Below are 24,367 nucleotides of genomic sequence, written 5' to 3'. Positions count from 1 at the left end.
AATGTTTTCTGTACATTTATTTTATTATTTAAAAACACAAATATTTCTGTTATATCAAATAGTTCATGACACAGATAATGATGTAGTCCTGGCAACACAACATCGGTTCCAATTGTGGGTATCCAGGAGCCTCAGCCCCAGCATGGAGCGGGTTGAATATCAGCTCCTCCGTGTTTTCTGTCAGCAAGGATCCCAAAACATTGCAGTGACTGACTGGTCAGCTGAGCTCACTGAAACATATCCCATCAGTGCACTGAATCTCAGGCCTAGCACAGCAAGGACCCCACCACCCTCCAGATCTCAGGAGTTCCTCAGTCTGTCTTTTCACAAAACTCCAACGCAGGATCCCCTCCTTGTCTCATGATCCCTTCTCCCCTAGATTCCGAAGCCAGCGGCCCTGGGGGTCTGGGTGGATCAAGGCCCTCTCCTCTCCCAAAATCCAAGGTTCGTCTGGTCATATAACTTGTTTCTTATACAAGACCCCAGGTCCGTGTCTAAAAAAACAAGAGAGCAAAACCACCCACAAATCTTTACCCACACACGAGTCTCCTTCATGTGGGCCGGGGGCCAGTATCCTCACAACCATCCTCCCAGCTGCTGACACGGTCCTTGGCCCCTGAGTCCTCTGAGTGGAGCCCAGAGCCACGACACAAGAATCTCTCCAGGGTGCCAGAAGAAGCAGGCTGCTCGTTGAGAAGCAATGCTTGTCGCACCAGGGCTGACATCTCTTCGTGGCGCTCACTGTCCCAGTCTGCTGCCGGGGAGGTCTCCTGGCAGCAGCCCGCGGGGGTCGTGCTAGGACCGGGGAATGGCTCTTGGACCCCGCTGCTGTGTGCCCTGCACTTGAGGCGGAGCTTATGGGGAAGAGCTGCGGTCTTGACATCTAGGTGCGCATCTGGCGGCCCCAGGAAGGGAGCTGGTGAGCATCCCCAGCTGGCCTCCTCACCACTCTCCTCGCTGGTGTAGCCCTCCAAGGGGGACCCCGGCTCCTGAGCTTTCCGCCTGTGCTCTACTTGGGTCAACTCCCCCTCCAAGTAACTGGTCGGCGTGCTGTAGCTCTGTGACTTTGAGCAGAAGCCTGGGTGGGCTTGCAGCTCCTCCGCTTGGCAACGGGCATCGCGCTCCAGGCAGGGAATTTCTGGCGACTCGGCCCCACCGCTGTCTGCCTCCTCCTGTTCCGGAAGCAGGGGCTGGGGTGGTGCCACTGCAGTAAAGCCATTGGCACTGAAGAGGATGACGCCCCTAGGCACCGGACCCTTGCGTTCTGGGGGGTGGGGGTGGTGCTGCTGCTGCAGGGGCACCTCCCCGTAGGCCCGGCTGACTGCCTGGGCCTCACCAAATGTCTGTGGCACGGGGCTATCTCGGGACGAGCCATCCGACATGTCGGACAGAGAGCCCCGGGGAGAATACTTGGCTGCCGACACGCTACCGCTGTCCCGGCTCGACTGCTCCGTTTCCGACGAGTCCTCTGAGTGGTGAGCTTGGGACAAGGAGCTGGAATACATACTGTTGTCTCTGCCCCCATAGAAGTGGCTGGCAGTGCTGGCGCTGGCTGTGCTCAGCTGCTGGCTCTTTTCCATGAAGGCAGCTGTGCTGATCAGCCCAAAGCGCAACTTGAGCTGCAGCAGCTCCGTCTTGAGGCGCACGTTCTCTTCATTGAGCGCCAACACCCTGTTCTCCAGGACCAGGTCGTTAAAGCGCCGCTTCTCCCGGGAACGCTTGGCAGCCTCGTTGTTCTTCCTACGCTTCTCCCAGTAGCTGGCATCCTTCTTCTCATCGGAGATAAACTCTCTCTTTCGTCTGCAGTTGGCGCTGGGCTTGCTCTTCAGTGCCCGGGCTCGTTGAATCATGCCATCGTGGTGGAATCCAGGAAAGTTCCCCGACACACACAGTGTAGGCGAGTTGAGGCTTTCCATGGTGCCAAGGAATGATATCCCCTGAGCACCCTCTTGTTACACGTTGTCTGTCTGTCACTGGAGCGTTTAGCCTCCACTCGCTGCTGCTGGAGCAGATGCTTCTTTCCGGCTCTGTACCAAATGCTGTTACGAAGCAAGGCTGCCAGGGAAGCCGCTTCCAATATAGCCTTGAGCTGTCCTCCAGTCACGACAGTGAAGTGGGCTCCAAGCTCCAACCAACACCAAAAGAAATGTCCAATACAAAGAGACCATCTTCTAGGACACCCACAGGAGCCGGCCTTCCTTCCGATTCCTTCAGCTGGGGGCCCAGGAGATTCAGGATGATTATGCAAGTCTCAGCGCAGTACCTGAGGGGTGACCTTTCGTTCACACGGGAATCTTGTGGGGCTTTGCAGCCAGGCTCCTGCAGACAACCAGAGCAGAGATAAAGCTGGCTTGCAGGCGCAGTGGGAAGTGAAGAGAGTCAATGGCAACTGCTGTGTCAGGCCCAGAAGGCAGGAGAAACGCCTAAGGAGGAAGGACACAAAAGGAGGGCGTTACACCTCTGCCCAGTGCTGTCACACACCTCAGGCTCTGTTTACATAATCCAGCAGGTTGAGACAACATTGTGGCAGCCCCTGGCATACATGAGCCACACCCCACATTCCAGCTCCCTCCCTCATTCGCTGCAAACAGTGAATAAGGCCATCGCCCTCCCCCTAAACACACACACACACACACAGAGACCCCACATACACTGTACACTGAGCACACATGCTGTTCACATGGCCCCCAAGTACCCAAAACATGCTATACAACCCAGTTTCGTGCTCTACAGATTCAACACTGCCTGTTAGGAATTCCTTCGGACACACTACACATACAGAAGGCGCACACACAGAGCAAAGAAAGAAGAGCTCTATACAAGCTTTGTGCTATGGGTGTCATTAAGGGTCGCAGAGTGGGAAAGAGGCAGAACAGAAGAACCACAGAACCATGGGGCACAATATGCCTGGGAGGTTCTCCTGTGCAAGCCCCACTGATATGAACAGGAGCTGAACAAAAGCAGAGTTGTCATTTCAGAAAGGTTTGTGAAGCAGAACTTCACAGGAGGATTGTGCCCAGAGTTTACGAGTGGAAGGGGATGGATCCCAGTTGGATTCTCCACCTCAGGAACAAGCACGGCACCATGGCTGAATTCGGATGTACTAGGAAACCAGAGATCCTTTCACCCAAGCCTCACAGCGGAAGTGACAAAACTGGAGTTAAAAGCGAGAAGGGGACCCTCAGTTTCCCTTGCCAAACTCCATTCTGAACCTTCTGTCAGAGTGGAGTTTCACTACCCTTACCTCCCATTCTGCAGCGCCAGTGTTACATCCGAACACTGGCACTGCAGTTTTGGCTCCATAGAACCAGACTTGTCCTCCCTCACTCCAGGCCAACTGGCTGTGTGAGCTGTCCTTCTGTCAAGACAGAAGCCCGCACAGCCTGCTCCCCCACCTCTCTGAGGTCTCGCTGACTGCAGAGAACCAGCTCTCCAGAATGTCCAAAAGCGGACCGGGAGGGGGGAATGGAACTGGGGGCCCACTGGACCCCCAATTCCGTGTTACTTCTGAAGCTGGCCCTTGTTTTACCCAGCATCAGTGTTCCCTCTAACAGGAATTCCCAGATGCTGTCGACTACAACTCCCATAATGCCCAGCCAAAGGCATTGCAGCCAGGGATGCTGGGAGTTGTAGTGAACAACAACTGGGAGTCCCTGTTAGAGGGAACACTGCCCAGCACACAACCAGACTCATTATCCTCTGCTGCACACATCATTCCTCACATCCCTTTTTGCTCTTGCACATTTAGGATCTAACCTAATTCTTATACATACCTCTTACTTCATACATTCAGACATGCTCCAGTCATTTTGCGAGTGTGTTCACACAGGCACAAAGCCAGGCTGGGTCTATTAACCTTGAAATAATCCAAGGGGGCACTCTCTTGCCCCCGTTCTGATGACTAGAGAATGAGGCCAACGAGTGAGGTGGGTTGCATAAGGAAAGCCACAGGGTGGCCACAGACTCATTCCTTCTCGCCACCATGACACATGCCCTGGAATGTTGACACTCACTTGGGCAGAGAAAGCCAGGGCCATGTGTACTGAGTCGCACGCTCTCCCAGGACGACGGGGGCTCCACCCCCCCATCTTTCCTTTCCCTTCCAAGTGATCTAGGCGCATCAGGCGCAAGCGGCAGGAATATAGGTCAGTAAACACTGAATATTTATCAAGCTAGGCAGTCAAAACAGGTCTGATGATGATTACCAATTGCACAACCGCTCCAGAAAGAGAGCATGGGCACAACGCCAACAACCTACTGGCCTATAAACTCTTTCTGCATACAGAGAAACAATAGGAGCAGGGAAAGAGGCTGCAGGGAGCGGGAGAAGGAAGAGGCTGCGAACAATCAGGGCCTCCTCCGTACAGTCTTCTCTGAGGCTGGCATGTTAGTATGTAATCTCTTCACACAGACCCCCAGATTGCCTGGGGGGGGAGGTAGAAGCCACGGACATGGCTTGTGCAGTTGGCTGTTGCTACAGGCTGCTACACATCTGACTTTCTCGTGCACAGATAGATTTCCATGTAGGAAGCAACAAATACACCACCACTGGCAAAGCGTAACACTCGGGTTTTGTTTTAAATAAAGCTCCATTTTTATTTATTTAACAAACTGGGAGGGACTAAATTGCACTCACCAAACCACAGAGAATATTAATAGAATATTCCATCTTTCGTAAAAGCAATCCATGCCAAAAATGCAATAGCTATTCAAACACCCACTGCAAGTGTTATCTTCTGGGGAGGGGAAAACAGTCTTTCCCCCCCACAGCCACCCACAAGCCTTGGCTAAGAAAACAACAGAGTCCAAAGTCACAAGACTAACAGATTATCAGATATGAAAAACTGTTTTGCAGGAAGACACCAAATCCTATCGCCCCTGTGCAAAATTCTCAACCAACATAGAAAACACAGCCCTCAGAAAATAAACCTGCAGAGAGCAAAGGTCAGAGGGCACAATGGACCGATATCCTGCCATAACAGAGCCCCTTATAAACAGCCAGGCACAGGGGTAACTATACACTGAAGATGCAAGAGAGCAATTGCCAGGGCTTCATGGGAAAGCCACGGACTTCCCACAACACCAGCCAACCCTCCTGAGGGACGTTCCAGCAAAGGTGGTGGCGAATGGTTAGACTACGTGAGCCAGACAAGTACACACACCTCATCTGAGAACATGTTTTCTATTCATTCTAAAGCCCCTGGCCATACCAAGAGATGAAAGGGGTGTGTCAGCGTGGGTGACAAGGCTTGGAGCAAGGATTGCCAAATTCGGCTGCACATATTCTTGATGTGGTTTCTCCTTCTACAGCAGTGATGGGGGGGCCTCTTTCCTGCTCCTACTGCCAGGTATAGAGCAGGGCTGCACCGCTTCAGCCCTCCTGCAGATGTTGGACTACAACTTCCATAACCCCTGACTTGGCCAGGGTGGCTGGGAATGATGTGAATTGTAGTCCAAAAACAGCTGGAGGGCCAAAGTTGTGAGCAGAGCCAGCGTGGTGTAGTGGTTAGAGTGCTGGACTACGACCGGGGAGACCCGAGTTCAAATCCCCATTCAGCCATGATACGAGCTGGGTGACTCTGGGCCAGTCACTTCTCTCTCAGCCTAACCTACTTCACAGGGTTGTTGTGAGGAGAAACTCAAGTATGTAGTACACTGCTCTGGGCTCCTTGGAGGAAGAGCAGGATATAAATGTAAATAATAATAATAATAGCTAAGATTTAGTGCTGAAAGTCTTCCTGCCTGTTCTCTTCACTACAGCCCCCTCCCCTTCACTGATGTGGAAGGGACAGCATCCTCGACCCAGCTCTTTCTCTGCCCCACACATTATTTGTCATTCTGGGTCAAGAGGCAAGAAAAGAGATTTCCAGCTAAACAAGCCCAATCCCACACCCTGAACCGCTTGTAGGGCCTGGCCTCGTGTCTGGATGGCACATGGAACGACCAGTGGGATGGGCTGGGTGTGTGCAAGCAGGATGTTACAAGCCTGGGCATGAAGAGCAACATGACCTACTTCCCAGTCTGTGTCACCTCCCTGGGGCTGGAGGACCTACTAGCCTACAAAGGAGGTCATTTCTGAGAATGTTTATATACCTAGAGTCCTTGGCTTAGGGTGGACTGTACCTCAGACCTCCAATCAATTTTTAAAAAGCAAATCTTGGGCCATTACACAGTAAAGGTAAATGGTGCCTTTGAGTCGGTGTTGGTTCCTGGCGCCCACAGAGCCCTGTGGTTTTCTTTTGGTAGTATGCAGGAGGGGTTTACCATTGCCTCCTCCCACGCAGTATGAGCTGATACCCTTCAGCCTCCTCCTATATCGCTGCTGCCCGATATAGGTGCTACCAGGGATCAACTCCAGAAATGCCAAAGCAACACAAATAGTGCTTTTTATTCACTCATACATAGTCACAGCCATCTTCCACACAGAGGAGAGCTGGTCTTGGGGTAGCATGCATGACTTGTCCCCTTAGCTAAGCAGAGCCTGCCCTGGTTGCATATGAATGGGAGACTTGATGTGTGAGCACTGCAAGATATTCCCCTTAGGGGAGGGGATGGAGCCGCTGTGGGAAGAGCAGGAGGTTCCCAGTTCCCTCCTTGGCATCTCCAAGATAGGGCTGAGAGAGATTCCTGCCTGCAACCTTGGAGAAGCCGCTGCCAGTCTGTCAAGACAATACTGAGCTAGATGGACCTATGGTCTGACTCAGTATATGGCAGCTTCCTATGTTCCTATCTAGGACTAGGGAGAATGGCTTCCCGATAGGCTTGAACCCCAACACCTCTCATTTTAGAAGTTAAGCCCTCATTGACAATACTCTCTTCTAGAGAGCTGAATTGTCCAAGACTGGTTCATTCAGAGAGAATGGGGATGTATAATGTAAAATTCTGTAAATATTTTTTTTAAAACATGGATCAAGCAAGGTAGAGCTACATTTCCCCTCTCCTATAAGCAAAAGAGCTAAGCTGGCAGCGGAGTTTACTGATCAAGCCAGAGCACTGAAAACTGACACAGCAAAGAGGAAACCTAGACACCACTTGAAATTAGCCTTTAAGACTGCATGCTACAAGACCCAATTAATTCCCTGAAAGCACGGATGATATCCACAAAATGATGAGTTGTTACGCGGCCAAATTTAGGGGAGGTGATGCAGAGTGCCACTGACTGAGAGGTGAAGCTTCTGGAGGAGGCGTCCAAGAGCCGTTCTGCCTTGGCTGGATTCTAGGCCATGTCTGTCAGAAGAAGCTGCTGCAGTTGGCCCTTTATAAGGGCAGTACTTCTATCTGCAGAAATGAGTGGGTGGCCATGTTTAGCAGTGTGCATACCACAAAAAGCTCTACATGCTGGCTTCTGTGCACCAGTCTCTTTTAAAGGCTCAGGAGCAAGGCAAGCTGGGCACTGGGATTCTCCACTTGTAGCTGGTAGCCCTAGTAAGAGACACTGAAGAAGCACTGGATCATTTGATTTGGTCAAGAAAAGGATGCCATCATCATTATAGAAACTGAATTAATAATAATAATTTATTGTTCTTGTTGTTGTTTACACAGGGTAGCTGTTATTGACTGGTTTGTTTTATCCAGACATCGAGTCCTTCCCAAGAACCTGGGATGGCTGAATTTTATTGTCAATTGTTATAGATATCGTTGCAGAATATAGGCTGTCCCCAGTAAAGCTGCTTTTTGTAATTGGCTGATGGTGATTTCTGTGGCCCCTATGGTGTTGAGGTGCTCTTCAAGGTCTTTTGGGATTTCACCTAGGGCGCCAATTACCACTGGGATTATTTTGGTCTTTTTCTGCCACAGCCTTTCAATTTCAATTTGTAGATCTTTGTATTTGGTGATTTTCTCTCTCTCTTTTTCTGCTATCCCCTGGTATTGCTATGTTGATTATTTTCACTTGTTTTTCTTTCTTCTCGACTACAGTTATATCTGGTGTATTGTGTGGCAGATGTTTGTCTGTTTGTAGTCGGACGTCCCATAATATTTTTGCATCTTTGCTTTCTACAACTTTTTCAATTTTATGGTCCCACCAATTTTTGGCTACAGGTAGCTTGTATTTTTTGCAGATGTTCGTGTATCATCCCTGCTACCTTGTCATGCCTTTGTTTGTAGTCAGTCTGTGCAATCTTTTTACAACAGCTGATTAGGTGGTCCACGGTTTCATCTGCTTCTTTACAAAGGCGGCACTTGCTGTTTGTGGTTGATTTTTCAACTTTTGCTCTTATTGCATTTGTTCTTAGTGCCTGTTCTTGTGCAGCCAATATTAGACCCTCTGTTTCTTTCTTCAAGTTGCCATTCTTAAGCCATTGCCAGGTCTTGGTGATGTCTGATTTTCGACTTATATTGTGCAATTATTGACCATGCAGTGGCTTATTTTTCCATTTTTCTGCTCGGTTCTTGACTTGTTCTTTTTGTAGGCCTGCTTTGTTTCATTGGTGTTGAATAGTTTCTCATTATTGACCATCTTAAGTGCATCTTCTTCACTGTCCTTGATATATTCTTCCAGGCCTCTTTTCTCCTCCTCTACTGTTTGATGGACTTGCAGCATTCCTCTTCCACCTGAGCTGTGAGGGAGCTATAGCCTATCTACATCACTGCAGGGATGCAGAGCATGATTGATGATCATTATTTTCCTGGTCTTACGATCTAGCGTCTCTAGCTCTGCCTGGGTCCAGTCTATTATTCCTGCAGTGTATCTGATAATAGGTATAGCCCAGGTGTCTATGGCTTGTTTGGTGTTCCCACCACTGAGTTTGGACTTGAGGATTTTTCTAACTCTCCTAATGTATTCACCTCCTATTTTTCTTTTAACTTCAGTGTGTGCAATGTTATCAGCCTGGAGAATGCCCAAGTATTTGTAAGGTTCTTTCTCTTCCAGGTTCTTGATCTTGCTTCCATTGGGCAGTTCTATTCCTTCTGTTTTTCTTATTTTCCCTCTGTTCATTATTAATGCAGCACACTTGTCTAGTCCAAACTCCATTGCTATATCGCTACTGAATATACAGACAGTGTTTAGCAGTAATTCAATATTTGACTGGGACTTTCCATACAACTTCAGATCGTCCATGTACAGCAGATGGTTGATTTTACTTGATGTTTTAGATGTTTGGTATCCAAGGCCTGTTTTGTTTAGTATTTGTGAAAGTGGGGTCGTGGCGATTACAAACAACAGAGGGGATAGTGAGTCCCCTTGGAAAATGCCTCTTCTAATGCTAACCTGTCCAAGTGTCTCACCATTGATTGTTAACTGTGTACTCCACATGCTCATTGCTTTTTTAAATAAATATCTGAATGTTTTTGCTGACACCAGTTGTTTCTAAATATTTTAGTATCCATGTGTGAGGCAATGAATCGAAGGCTTGCTTGTAGTCAATCCATGCAACACTTAGATTGGTTTTTCTTCTCTTGCAGTTTTCTAAAATCATTTTGTCAATCAGCAGCTGGTCTTTTGTGCCTCTGGTGTTGGGGCAATTTCCTTTCTGTTCAACTGGAAGCTGTTTGTTAGTTAATAAGTGCTGCATCACTTCATCTGTTATTATTCCAGTTAATAATTTGAACATGGTTGGCAGACAGGTAATCGGTCTATAATTACTTGGAACTGCACCTTTTGCTGGATCTTTCATTATGAGATGAGTTTTCCCAGTTGTTAGCCATTGTTCAATATCACCTCCTTGCAAAATGTGATTGAACTGTTTTGATAGTTGTTTATGAAGGCTTGTTTGGTGTTTAAGCCAAAAGCCATGCAGTTCATTGTCGCCTGGCGCAGTCCAATTTTTAATTTTCTTTGCTCTTTCACTTATTAATTCTGGTGTTATTATTAGATCTTGCATTTGTTGGTTACATTTTTTGACCTCTTTCATCCAGCCTGCTTTTTTATTATAATCTATTGGATTGTCCTATAATTTCCCCCAGAATTGCACTGTTTCTTCTTTATTTGGTGTTTCTACATTTCTTGCAGTTTCTCCTTCTATGCTTTGGTAGAAACGTCTCTGATTCGACTGGAATTGGAGATTCTGCCTGTGTTGTGTGATTCTGGCTTTGTATCTGCTAATCTTCTTTGGCACTGCTGTTATTTGCTGCTTTATTATTTCCAGGACTTCTCTAATTTTCCTTGAATCTAGGTGGTATTTTCGGATCAGATACTGTTTGGTGTTTTCATTCTTCAGCTTCTTGTCTTTCATATCTTTCAATTTACTAGCATCTGATCTGAGCCTGGAGATTTTATTTTCTAATCTAATCTTCCATTTAGGTGATGTACTGCTTTCTTTTTTTACAGGTCCACTGATCTTATATCCGAGCTCTTTTGTTGTTATTGTTGCTGCACTGTACATTAGTTGGTTTGTTTCTTGCAAATTATTGGTTGTTATTTCTGCAAGTGCAGCATTTATATCTTTTAATGCCTGAGTAAGTTGTTTTTTGGCAACTGTTTTTAGAGCTGGAAGTCGAACCCTGGTGGTTGTTTGGTTCATGTGCTCAGTTATTTTTTGCTTTAGTTCTTGTTGCTTTTCTGTTAAACGGCATTTGGGTTTTTGAGGTGAAGGTAAAGGCCTGGTTTTGATTTTGAAACAGTTCAGCAACAGTTGCATCCTCTATTTCCAACACCTCCTCCACCTGTGCCTGAGCAACTGCTTCAGTTGGTGGTAATTCTTCTTCCATATCTTGAGCCTGTGTTGCTCTTTGCAGTTCTTCCAGCTCAACTCCTGTAAATACTTTATTTCTTATTATGAATCTTCTCTGGTCTGCTAGCCTTTGTTCTGTTATTTCTGTATCTGGATGCTTCTCTTTCCAAATTTGGTACATTCTTTTTAAATAACCTCTTCTAGTTGGACTAGACTTGTAATAGCAGATCATTATTTCCTTGTTGGCATTTTTCGTATATTTTTTTCGGTTAAGCGACGTTTCTTCCAGTAACTTTGCTGTCTACAGCCCTGGTTGCTCAACTGAAGATCCTATTTTTATTATTGTTATTATTTCTTGTTTACACAGTCAGACAGGTGTTATTGACTGGTTTGTTTTATCCAGACATCGAGTCCTTCCCAAGGACCTAGGATGGCTGAGTTTTATTGTCAATGTTGTTGCTGTTATAGATATCATCGCAGAATATAGGCTGTTCCCAGTAAAGCTGCTTTTTGTAATTGGCTGATGGTGATTTCTGTGGCCCCTATGGTGTTGAGGTGCTCTTCAAGGTCTTTTGGAACTGCACCCAGGGCGCCAATTACCACTGGGATTATTTTGGTCTTTTTCTGCCACAGCCTTTCAATTTCAATTTGTAGATCTTTGTATTTGGTGCAGGGTGGATTTGATTTAAATCAAACTGATTTAAATCACGATTTAAATCACTAGCAGGGTGGATAAAAATCAATGATTTTTTTAAAAAAATCAAAAAAATCCGATTTAAATTTTAAAAAATCCGATTTTTTTTATTTTTTTAAAAAAACCATTGATTTTTATCCACCCTGCTAGTGATTTAAATCGTGATTTAAATCAGTTTGATTTAAATCAAATCCACCCTGTTTTGGTGATTTTTTCTATTTCTTTTTCTTCTATTCTGCTATCCCCTGGTATTGCTATGTCGATTATTTTCACTTGTTTTTCTTTCTTCTCGACTGCAGTTATATCTGGTGTATTGTGTGGCAGATGTTTGTCTGTTTGTAGTCGGAAGTCCCATAATATTTTTACATCTTCATTTTCTTCAACTTTTTCAATTTTATGGTCCCACCAATTTTTGGCTACAGGTAGCTTGTATTTTTTTGCAGATGTTCCAGTGTATCATCCCTGCTACCTTGTCATGCCTTTGTTTGTAGTCAGTCTGTGCAATCTTTTTACAACAGCTGATTAGGTGGTCCACGGTTTCATCTGCTTCTTTACAAAGGCGGCACTTGCTGTTTGTGGTTGATTTTTTGCCTTTTGCTCTTATTGCATTTGTTCTTAGTGCCTGTTCTTGTGCAGCCAGTATTAAACCCTCTGTTTCTTTCTTCAAGTTGCCATTCTTAAGCCATTGCCAGGTCTTGGTGATGTCTGATTTTCCACTTATATTGTGCAAATATTGACCATGCAGTGGCTTATTTTTCCATTTTTCTGCTCAGTTCTTGACTTGTTCTTTCTTGTAGGCCTGCTTATTATTACTATTATTATTATTAATAATATATAAAGGAGCATAAGAAGCCAGCGGGTGCCACCAAACTCCTCAAGCATGTTCAGAGAAACTATCCTGAGAGCTAAAATGAGGGTTGGCAACCTCATTCTCCCTGCCATCCCGCCCCGCCCCGCCCCGATCCCTATGCTTCAAAGAGCAGCTTGACACACAGAAATTGAACAGGTTAAGTTTCCTCCCCACTTAATCTCTTTAGAACAACAAGAAAAGCTCCAGGGTAACTATTCCTCAATTCATCCTCTGGCATTGATTTCAGCATTTACAGTCAATGCTGGAATTCCCAGGTAGATGATCTTGTTTGTGGGTTCCTTCCTTAACGCTATGACTTGCATCTTCACAAATGGGATCCCCTCCTCTATTCTCCCTTCCTGCAGGGCTTCCCACAACTACTTCATGATGTAACATTATGACATGACAGCGTCTCCGCTTTCTAAGCAGGAATGTTCTGTTCCTCTCAGGGCTGGAGCCGAGCCAGTGTCGGTCCTCCTCCAAGCCTTTTGCTCAGCACTAGAAAATATTCTGCTTAATTTTTAAAAAAATCCTCTATACACATATGGCAAGATTGTCATTCTTCCCCCTAACAGAGATCTGGTGTCTTTTAGAAGCTACATGACAGGCAGAATTTTAACAGGTGCAGAAAATAGTTAAGTGATGGGAAAACTCTACCTGCTGGATTTCTGCCTGTCAAGCAGCACAGAGCTCAGTCAAGAAAAAGCTAGCAACACAATACGTTGAACTGGAAGGAAGATCTACCCTACCTACATCTACCTTACTTACACTTTCTTGTGGGTAGGGTGGGCAAACATGCCTTCTCAGGAATACCCAAGAGAACACTATGCAATGATTTAAATAAGCCAAGCTAAACATTTTCGTCTGGGACAGAGGGCTGCACCTGAGACTTTAACAGCCAACCTGATTCACACAAATTAAGCAAGTGTGTGTCAGGCTGGGTGTTAAAAGCACAAGAGCAGAGCTAGGGGAAATGGTGGCAATTCTAGATCAAGTTCACTCTTACGCACAACAAGAAACCAAACATCAAACAAAGATGTTAGTATATAGATGTTAGTAATGCGTTGAGTACTGAACGCGCTTTGGGGAGTTACATTCAGATGCCCACTCAGTCACTGGATGGCCTTGGGCAATTCAACCTAACCTACTTCACAGGATTGTGAAGGGAAAATACAGTATGTGTAGGAAGAGGTGTGTTCCTATGCATGGACCCCAAGGGCCTTTGAGAAACGTTGAGACATAAGTTGAGACATAGCAATAGCAATAGCAATAGCACTTACATTTATATACCGCTCTATAGCCGGAGCTCTCTAAGCGGTTTACAATGATTTAGCATATTGCCCCCCAACATTCTGGGTACTCATTTTACCGACCTTGGAAGGATGGAAGGCTGAGTCAACCCTGAGTCCCTGGTCAGGATCAAACTTGTAACCTTCTGGTTACAGGGCGGCAGTTTTACCACTGCGCCACCAGGGTCTCAGACATCCCCTACAAACTTGGCAAAGAGGCACCTTTGTGGTGGTTCTCTTTATTTAGCAGGGGGAGAATAACTGGCCCTATCCACCCCCAGCATAGTACCTCCAGTGACTGTTGCTGGTGTGTTTCTTTTTAGATGATGAGCCCTTTGGGGACGGGGATCCATCTTATTATTTATTATTTCTCTGCATAAACTGCCCTGAGCCATTTTTGGAAGGGCGGTATAGAAATTGAATGAATAAATGAATGAATGATGTGGCCATCAATGAATAAAGATAGTTTTATGGCTGTATAAGACAAGTGCACACTTCAATATCCTGAAGAAGAACCTTGCGGGGAGCGGAATGGAAAATATGACAATTTTGTTGTTTCCTCAATAGTCCCTTTCAGCAAGTGGGCATGACATGTAGTCACAGAGGTCATTCACACAATCATAAACTATGTTCTACCCGGCTTTGGGTGCTGTGTGTGCTCTCAATTTTTGGTTGTGTGAAAACAAGAGGAAAACCTGGGTAGAAGTGATTGTGTGGAAGCAAGGTAGGTTTTCCTCCCCCCCTTGCTTCCACACAACCAAAAATTGTGTGGAAACCTGGGTCGCTCCCAAACCTGGGTAGAACACAGTTTTTGACTGTGTGAATGAGCTCACTGTCAACTGAGCCTCTAGGCCTCAGACTAGGGGCCTGTCTCAAATTGCAAGACCCATCCATACAAGGCTTCGCATATTGGTGTCAAACTGCATCATTCTATATTCTGTGCGACCGCCAGGGACGTCGAGAGCGGGTTCGGGCCCCAGTAAAAAAAAATCATGGGCCCCTGCCGCCACCACGAGGCTGTCTCCGCTGCCGCCACGAGCCCCGCTCCTGCCACCACAAGGCCGAACCGCTGATCTTTAAAATAATTCTAGCCGCCATGTGTGTGGCCGGGGGTGGTGGTGAGAGGAGCACCCCCCCCGTGGTGGCGGGTGGAGTGGGTGTGGCCGCTGAGTCTGATCATCCTGCCCAGCAGCCCTTGAGAACTGTGAGGTGCTCTAGCGCACCTGCGCAGTTTGAATAGCGCGTCAGCCGCTCCCACTCTGCCCACTGCCACCACAGGGTGGGGTGGGGTGTTCGGCTCACCCTCCCGCACTCCGTAGCTGTGCATGTGGCGGCTAGAATTATTTAAAAGATTGGTGGTTTGGCATCGTAGTGGGCACAGTTGGCGGCAGGAGGCGAGAGAAAAAAACATGTGCAACCTAGTCGGGTCTTGGGCCCCCTTCCAGACTGCCGGGCCCCGGTGATTTGTACAGACCCCCCATCCCCATCCCCCCCATCCCCTGGTGACAGCTGTCATGACTATGGCACTCACCTGGCCTCTGAGCATGCACAGAGCAGCCATCTGCATGGTTGGCATGGTATTGCTGACCATGCAGACGGTCACTGTGCAAGTGCAGAGGCCAAGTGAGTGCTGATGCCGGTCAGGGCGGCTTGCAGTTGCCAGCGGTATCGCCAGTAATGACCTTTTGAAGGTACTTCTCCCCGTGGGCCCCCCCCCCCCACACACACACATACTCAGAGCCACCCTCACTGGCTGCCTCTGGTCACAGCAGCTTGATCAGCGGAAGCTTTGTCCACATGGAAATCAGAATGATCCCCAACTCATGTCTGCTGACCAAGCTGCTGTTAGAAGCCAGTAAACAAATTAGGCAACCCTAAGGACGCTGCGAATAGAGCAAGTACTACTCTATTGCCTCCCAGGGTCTAGATTTCACAACTCTTTGCCACCAGCACTGGATGCCTTCACTCCACCCCCTTGCTTGCAGATGTGTGAACTCCTGGCCTACTCAGTGTACACAAAGGCCAGTTTTCTAAAGAAAAGGTTGCTCAACCTTGGGGTGAGGCTCCACGTGACAGCAAGTGCACACACCACACATGTCTTTGCTCAGCATTTGTCCAGGATTTCCACTGCAAGGAACATATTGATCTGCAAAAGAGCCAGCAAGGGAGCCTTGAGGAGGCGGCTGGGATTACGGCTCCCGGTCTCCATCCGGCTCTCTTGCTGGCTGCTGAAACACATCAGGATGCCTGTGACTGCAAATCAACTGATGCCTTAATCCTTAGTGTGTTGTGGAGACAGCAAGGCGTGCAGCAAAAAAATGGGGTGCAGGGTAAAACCAGGGGTTTGGCAGTGGGAATGCCTCTGTCAGATTCCTGTTTCTAGCATTCAGTGCAAGGGAAAGGAAAGGAAGCAATCATTAACTATGGAACACACGCAAACATATACGCAGACAGACACACGCTCTGCTTCCGACCATGGAACGGCAGATTCCATTCACCAGCCCTGCAAACTTCAGTGCTTTTTGACAGCTCTACTTAGTCAACTAACCCCCCCCCCCCCCCCCAGAGTACATATTCAAGAGATCACTCCGTTTGGGGTTAACCTTTAGCAAGAGTGGTGTAATGAAAGAACATTGGACTCGGATTAGAGAGACCTGGATTCAAATTTCTGCTCAGCCATGAAGCTGATCTTAAGTCAGCCTCCTCATCTCATCGTGCCCCACAGGGTGAGCTCCCTCACAGGGTTGTTGTGAGGATTAAAGATCGGGGTGGGGGGTGGGTTGTGTAACTGTGTAAAATGACCTGAGCTCCTTGGAGAGAAGGTAGAACATGAGGTCATGCAAACAAATAAAAAACTGTGTTCTACCCGGGTTTGGGAGCTGTGTGTGCTCCCAATTTTCAGTTATGTGGAAGCAAGGTAGGAGGAAAACCTGGGTAGCTTTTCCTCCTACCTTGCTTCCACACAACGGAAGACTGGGAGCACACACAGCTGCCAAACCCAGGTAGAACACCAGTTTTTTAAATTTGTGTGAATGGCCTCTATAAATGTGATAAAACAAACAGTTTGCCATACTCACACAGTTAACCTATTAAAAGGTGGAATTTTGCAACCTTTTTATGCATGCTTTATAGGTGAAATGGGGGGTGCTAAGCCATATTAGTGACTGTTAGCATGGATCAAGGAACTGGTAGTGGTTCTTTCTCAATTAACATTGGGTAGAAGAGAATGATATAGTATTTTGCATCAATCACAAGTCCCTATCCACAAATTCCACACTGGCCTGGTTCACAAAATCATTCTAATCTAAGTTTGATGTGGGTAAACCACCCTGAGCCATTTTTGGAAGGGTGGTATAGAAATCTAATTATTAACAACAACAACATGTATGGTTGGGGAGCCAGCATAGCATAGTGTTGGACTAGGACCGGGAAGACCTGAGTTCAAATCCTCATTCAATCATGAAACTCAGTGGGTGACTCTGGGCCAGTCATGTATTTCTCAGGCTAACCTACATCACAGGGTTGTTGTGAGGACAAAAATAACCATGTTATGTTCCTCTGAACTCCTCAGAGGAAGAGTGGGATATAAATGTGAAAAATAAAAATAAATAAATAAAAATTAGCATGAATGTGCAAACCCACATCAAGGAATCTCAGATTCATCTTGGGCCATCAACCACCTTGGCATGGAGTCACACAATCATGCTAATTATTATTATTATTTATTATTTACATTTTATATCCCGCTCTTCCTCCAAGGAGCCCAGAGCAGTGTACTACATACTTAAGTTTCTCCTCACAACAACCCTGTGAAGTAGGTTAGGCTGAGAGAGAAGTGACTGGCCCAGAGTCCCCCAGCTAGTATCATGGCTGAATGGGGAGCTGAACTCAGGTCTCCCTGGTAGCCCACATGAAACCTAGATTAGAAAAATTGGGTAAAACAGGCTCTAGTCACAAAAATTTATCTAAACCCTTATGCCTGTTTATCCAGTTGTATTTGCTAATTATAGAGCATGGATGTCTGTCTGTCAGCAGGGTAATTTGGGTGTTTGTTTTTGTGGGGGAAGGAGACTGTATAAGTATTTATGGTGCAAGAGTAATCTGTTGCATTTTAAAAATCAGATTTCCCCTGTTGGTCCAGTAGAACAAAGTCAGTCAGAGATACAGTATGCGACCAGACAGTGAGCCAGGCCGTCACATACCAAATGCAGTATGTGAATTTTCGAGTGACACAGAACTCTTTCCTCAGATTGAATGGTCAACAAATTTAAAAGGAAACAAGGTAGTTCTGAGTGTGGGCATGATAAACAGAAATATCTATTCTGTTCCTTTTTGAAATAAATGTTCTCCCACATGTAGCCTGAAGAAGAGCTCTGTGTAACTCAAAAGCTCACATGCTGTATTTTGAACACTTTACTCCTAAAATAAGAGGTGGGACTGAGCAAGATTTTCAGGGGTTAAGATGGGGCTTTAGTGCCCCTCCACATGGTTAGAAGTAAACTCAACCATACAAAGTTAATTAAATTTATGCAGAAATATTCGATTAATTTATACAGAGAATTCTGCATTTTTCGTACAGAATCTGTGTTACCCTAGTGCAAAATGTATTTATATTTAGCACAGAGTGTACACAGCATGGCAGGAGTGAGCTAACTTCAGTTTTGTGTTGTTTTGCTTGTTTTAAACTAGAATCCCTGTGGTCCACTAACATGCTTTAAACGTACAAAGCAAGAGCGCACACATACTCAGCATCCCTTAACAGTTAAGACATAACTGATCTGCGTTGTGGGATCCCAGGTGTACCCTCTTGCGGATTCAGACCAAGTGCTTGCTGCCTAGTTCAGTATTCTTTGAAAGAACTCCCAGGAGGTACTAGGTGCTGCAGCAGAAGTTGGTCAATGGTCCACCTGAGGACCGATCTACTTCTTGCTCACCCCTGTAGAATGGAGGATGCAAAGTTATGTTTGTGCAGCTATAGATGTATGCAAACAGCAAGTTCAAAGGATTTGTGTAAGGAGGAGAGGAGCCTTACTGTGAGTTGTGCCACCCAGTCACCAGATTACACATTTCCTCATAACACATTCCTGTGGTCAGGTGGACAATTTCATTTGCAGAAGGAGGGCTTGAGTCTGCCTGGAAGTTACACTCTCTAACCTAGATGCCTTGTCCCACTTCTTCACTACTTCATCACTGCTATGCCGTGACAGGCTGTGGTATGATAAAGGCACTCTGTACATGATCAGAGGCACTATTCCATCACATATTTCAAAGCTAGAGGTCCTGATGCTGATCATAGGTTTCAAGCCTAATTCAGCCCCTGCATCTCAAGCGATTCAATTATTTTGTTAAGGCAACAATAAACTAAAACAAATACATTAAGCAGCATCTTCCTTTTGCCCCCTTTCTATGCGCTCTCTTAAACTGGCTTGCCAAAAAACAAAGGAACTCTTTTGCATCACAGAGTTCCTGAGGCTCCTCAGGGCTTGGCTGCCTCGCACAAGCATACACAACACTCAACGCCCTGCAAAGAAAGAAAGGAGGAAAAAAGAAAACAGAAAAAGTAGGTCAGGCTGGAAGGGAGAGGAGGAGCTGGAATGTTTGTTTGTATGTGTACATATGGGGAGGGGTGTGTGCACACACAATCCAGCCAGGGAAGTTCTCCTGCGCAACCAACCCTCTGAAGTAAACGGAGCCGCGCAGCTGCTGCACAGCTACCGTTCATTTCAGGGGCGAGGGAACTGCTTGCGCAAGAGAATTTCCCCGGATGGGGTTGTGTGAGCGCCCATAGGCTTGTAGCACACTGGAGATGCATCAGGAATTGGGGGGTGGGGGATCAGATGAACACACAAGAACACAGCGGGGGGTGCGGGTGGGGGGGGGGAGAGCAGAGCCACATGCTCGCTGCACGCCATATACCTTTCTCACAAACAAAGCGCGCACGCACACAGGCAGACAGCCGCGCACACACTCGCTGCTGGAACATAAACACAAGGAAGCAATCCGGGCGCTCTCTCCACACACAGACCCCAGCAGCAGCAGCAGCAGCAGCACTCGCCACCATCTCGCAAAATCCCCGGGAAAGGAGCGCTCTCTCGCCTGGCATTTGCAGACGCACCCCGAGCTCGCCGGGTACCTGGGCAGAGGCAGCCTGCCTTCTCGCTCGGCGTGGCCCTTCAGGGATCCGCGGTGCTGCTCTCGCCCCGCCGCCGCGCGCGCCTTCTCCAAGCTCCACTGCCGCCGCCCTACTTCCTTCGCCCGGCGAATGTGTGTTAGTAGGTCAGCCGGTTGCATAAGCGCTCCTCTGAGCGCCTCCGTCACGCTCCCGGAGTCGCCGCACAAAACAAAACAGGGGAGGAGGGGAAGGGAGAGGAGAGATGGGGAGGGGGGAGGGATGGCTCGGCTGGAGCCAGACGAGCGGAGAGCCACGCGGGAGGAACTGCTGCTGCCGCTGCCGCCGCCGCCGTCGGAGCCGGGCCAGCAAGCGAACTGCTCTCTTCCCCCCACCCCCGCCGCGTCCCGCTCTTTTAATGAACGGGGGAAGGGAGAAGAAGATGCCCAAGTTCAACGTCTAGAAAATTATCGTTTCTTGAGCGCCATACGCACGGCGTTCTGCGTCGTAATAAACAAACAGCAATCAGGTCCCTGCCCTAAGGAGCTTCCAGTCGGAAATCACGAATCGTTGCGGTATAGAACACAGCTACGGGAGCTGAAGCGGCAAGGGAGACGGCGAGCGCAAGTGGAGGAGAACTCGACTCTAATCTAACAAGATATTACGACACAAAGCTCATTTAAAGGCTTACTGTGGCCATATACGTGTAGCAAAGAAGCAATTCTGTTCTGCACGTATTGCATCCCCAGAGGCGTAACTAGGGAAAATGGCGCCCAGGGCAAGCACTGAAATAGCGCCCCCCGCGCCCCCCCCGCGCCACAACATATTACATTATACTTAGGTTTTTCCTCACAAGCGCCCGCCGCCGCTGCCAAGCCAGGCCACTGATTGGCTGCCAGGCGCCAGCAACGCAATGGGGGGGGTGCGGGTGGCGCGGAAGGGACCACTCGTGGGGGATGGGCTGCCTACACGCTCCCTTGACTGCTGCAGCGCTGCTGCACTGAGCAGGAAACATTTGTATTAACAAAAAAAAATTTAAAAATTTTTTTAAAAAAATTTGTCATGTCGGCGCCCCCCCATGTGACCAGAAAAGATGGCGCCCAGGGCACGTGCCCCCCCTGCCCCCCCTATAGTTACGCCTCTGTGCATCCCCGAGTTCACGTCCCGGCTGAGTTGTTCAGAATTGTGAGAGGACTGGCTCAGGTTCCCTCCTATCTGGACTTAAGTTTGGGGTCTTCATCATCCCATCATGATGCCTTTAATGACTTTTTTGCAGATAAAATCTCTCTGATTCTGGCCGATTCGGAGTCTACTGTTACTGTAGACTCAAGCCTGGCGTAGTATAGAGAGCCAGCGTGGTGTAGTGGTTAGAGTGCTGGACTAGGACCGAAAAGACCCGAGTTCAAATCCCCATTTAGCCATGATACTAGCTGGGTGACTCTGGGCCAGTCACCTCTCTCTCAACCTAACCTACTTCACAGGGTTGTTGTGAGGAGAAACTTAAGTATGTAGTGCGCTGCTTTGGGCTCCTTGGAGGAAGAGCGGGATTTAAAATGTTTTTTAAAAAATTAAAAAAATTGTAACTCCTCTTGATTAGAACTGATCAGTTTCAGTTTGTGACTTCTGGGATGTGGACAAGCTTCTTGGAGGTGTTCAGCCTACCACCTGCCCTCTGGATCCATGCCCAACATGGCTTATATCATCTAGTAGGGAGGCTGTTAGAGATGGCCTAGTTGACATCATAAATGCCTCACTAGGGGAGGGCAGGAATGGATGCCTCCAAGTTTGAAGGAGGCAATTGTGAGACCTTTGCTTAAGCAGCCTGCCCTAGAGCCCTCATTGATGGATAATTATAGGCTGGTCTCCAGCATTTTTCTCTCTAATTTTTTTCCCCATTTGTGTTCGAAATGAGTTTTGTCCTGGGCAACAGCATCACGGCAGTGTGTGTGCATGTGCATTCAGAGTGTGGCCTTCCTGATTCAACCTGAGCAGGATCTAAAATTAACTGAGCGGACATCAAAAAAAATGTGAGCGTGTGCACATGTGCATGCCTTAGAGGGAACACTGGTCTCTAGCCTCCCTGAGATAGCCTTGGTCGGCCTGATCTATGCCAAGGAATCAACAGAGGGAGTGCAACTCCGCTGGTTCTTTTTGATCTCTCTGTGCCTTTCTGTACCATCGACCATGGTATCCTTCTGAATCGTCTGTGAGATTTGGAATGGGGGTGCTGCTTTGCAGTGGCTCAGTTCCTGTTTCTTGGGCAGATTTCAGATGGTGTCACTCAGGGATAGTTGCTCTGTGAAGAGAGCTATTGTATGGTTTCCTGCAGGGCTCCATCCTATCCCCCAATGCTTCTTAACATCTAAACTGCTGGGTGAGATCGTCAGGGGATTTGGAGCAGGGTGTTATGACACCCAAATCTACTGCTCTACGACATCATCATTAGGAAATGGCTTAGCTCCTCTAAATGCTTACTGGTTCGGGCAGCAATGGGATGGATGAGGGATAATAAAATTGAAGATGGAGCCAAATAATACGAAGGTACTAATGGTGAGGAGTCATAATTAGAGGGATGTCATAGAACTTCCTGTTCTGCACGGAATTGCAGAACAGGAAGCACTCCCCCTAAAGCAGGGATTCTCAACGTGTGGGTCCCCAGATGTAATTGGACTTCAACTCCCATAATTCCCAACCAAAGGCCACTGGGGCTGGGGATTATGGGAGTTGAAGTCCAATAACATCTGGGGACCCACACGTTGAGAAACTCTGCCCTAAAGGAACAAGTACGACATAGCAGGGGCCTAACTATTACTAAATAGATGGGTTCAAAGCACCCAGGCCTCTAGCACCTGAGGACCCTCCAGCTCCACCCCTCCTTATTTTCTTCATTATCTCCCTCACTCCAAGGGGCAAACACGGGCCCCCTCTCCTCTAGCTGTGCCCCTGGTATGTAGCTTGGGGAGTGCTTCTGGACCCAGGCCTTGCCCTGGTGGAGGCCATGGCCAGGAGCACTTTCTGTCAACTTCGGTAGATATGACAGCTCTGCCTATTCCTTGAAGATGATTATCTCAAAACTGTGGTGCACTCACTGGTAACATCTAGGCTTGACTACTGCAATGCGCTCTATGTGGGGCTGCCTCTGTATGTCGTTTGGAAACTTCATTTAGCTCAAAGTGCAGCAGCCGGACTGGTTTCCGGGGTTTCTCAGAGAAACCATATTATGCCTGTTTTAAAACGGCTGCACTGGCTGCCAATATGTTTCCAGGCAAAATACAAAGTGCTGGTAATTATCCTGTAAAGCCCTAAACAGCTTAGGACTGGGTTACCTGGGAGAGGGCTTGCTTCAGTATGATTCCCCACCACACCTTAAGGTCATCAGGAGAGGTCCATTTCTGGCTGCCACCAATTCACCTGGTGGCAACTCAAGATCGGATCTCCTCTGTAGCTGCTCCTGGGCTCTGTAATGCACTCCCTATGGATATTAAAGGCTTAAGAGTGTTAGCAGCCTTTAAAGGAGGCGAACCTTAAAATATATTTAGCCTGGCCTTTAGTGAGTACTGAAATTATTTTAAACTGGTTTTAATTTTGTTTTAATGAGTTATTTGTGTTTTATCTGTTTTTATATTTGTGAATCACCTAGAGCCATCTGGGTGAGGCGGTGTAAAAATCTAATAATAAATGAAGATAGTATAAAGCCAGATCTCTGGCTCACGGGAAAAGCTTTGCAGTTACTCAGTGTGGTGGGAAAGGAAATGAACTCTGCACATGTTCATGGTATGGGTGTCCTCAGGACCTTTTCTGGGGGCGGGGATGCAATCTTATACCTATTACCTGGGAGTAAACCCTGTTGAATTCAGTGGGACTGGCTCAATCCGAGAGGGGATTGCCTCCTCTTGCCCCCGCTCTAGGACGCCCATGGTTCATTCGTGCCAGGACTCAGTCTGGATATCTTTATGCAGTACTAGAGCTTCATGCTGCAGCCCTGCTAACTGAGCAAAGAGGCACCTTTTAAAGTGGCAATTCTCTTATAAATAGCAGGCAGAGAGCAACTGGCCCTATCCATCCCTAGCACAGCAGCCCTCCAGTAGCTGTTGCAGGTGTTACCTTATGTTTCTCTTTTAGATTGTGAGCCCTTTGGGGACAGGGAGCCATTTTATTTATTTACTTTTATTTTTTCACGTAAACCAAACATCTGTTGAAAAGTGACATATAAATAGTAGTAGTAGTTGTTGTACTGTATTTACCTGAATCTAAGACCAATTTCCCCCCAAGTTCATTGATGTTTTAAATGAGGGGGTCATCTTAAATTCAGATGCCTCTTCCTTTTGGGCAAATACCGGTATAATCAGGGGCAGAGCCACCATTGCACGAGGGTTAAGGCTGCCATACCCAACGAGGGCTGCATGGCTCCATTTTTGGGAAGCTTCGCCTGTGCCGGATTCCCAGCCTGGCGGGAATGCGTCTCTCTGCCTTTGCAAGCAAGGAGAGCCACTCCCGGCCATGCTGCAAATGTGGTGCTGGCCGAAGTCTGCTTGTCAATGGGGCACGTGGCCCCATTTGTGAGTGAGACACGCCCCCTGCATCTGAGGTCAGGCGCAAGGGGCATGGCTGGGGGGCTGCTAGGGGCAGGTTGAGCCAACGGCAGCTTCCCTACGCCCCTGGGTATAACCTGTGTGTAGCCTGCATTTTTAAGGGGGTCGTCTTAAATTCAGAGTCTTGTATTCGGGTAAATACGGTAGCAGTTGAGTAATAACAGTAGTTCTTATTAGCCCCTGTGTGTGATCATATTCAGGGTACAAATGAGGCCTTGTA

At 47.4% G+C, this 24,367-nt stretch overlaps 1 protein-coding gene across 6 annotated transcripts; it reads right to left on the bottom strand.

Moving 5' to 3' along the window:
• Positions 1-23,404, bottom strand: LOC128341758 (nuclear factor interleukin-3-regulated protein-like). 6 transcript variants are annotated; one of them, XM_053288265.1, is made up of 3 exons: positions 19,580-20,233; positions 18,192-18,382; positions 1-2,423 (listed from the first exon to the last, which is right to left on the bottom strand). In XM_053288265.1, exon 3 carries the CDS (start codon positions 1,914-1,916, stop codon positions 552-554), a length of 1,365 nt encoding a protein of 454 aa, XP_053144240.1. In that variant the 5' UTR covers positions 1,917-2,423; positions 18,192-18,382; positions 19,580-20,233; the 3' UTR covers positions 1-551. The 6 variants fall into 6 exon arrangements, with proteins under 6 accessions (XP_053144240.1, XP_053144241.1, XP_053144243.1 ...); XM_053288266.1 differs by having other exon boundaries at positions 18,221-18,382; XM_053288268.1 differs by lacking the exons at positions 18,192-18,382; positions 19,580-20,233 and adding an exon at positions 23,387-23,404.
• Between the last annotated feature and the right edge of the window lie 963 nt (positions 23,405-24,367).

The sequence above is a fragment of the Hemicordylus capensis genome, chromosome 2 (assembly GCF_027244095.1).
Source record: "Hemicordylus capensis ecotype Gifberg chromosome 2, rHemCap1.1.pri, whole genome shotgun sequence".
Taxonomy (NCBI): domain Eukaryota; kingdom Metazoa; phylum Chordata; class Lepidosauria; order Squamata; family Cordylidae; genus Hemicordylus; species Hemicordylus capensis.
The sequence above is the reverse complement of the archived record's forward strand: the minus strand, read 5'-3'. Positions and strand labels throughout refer to the sequence as shown.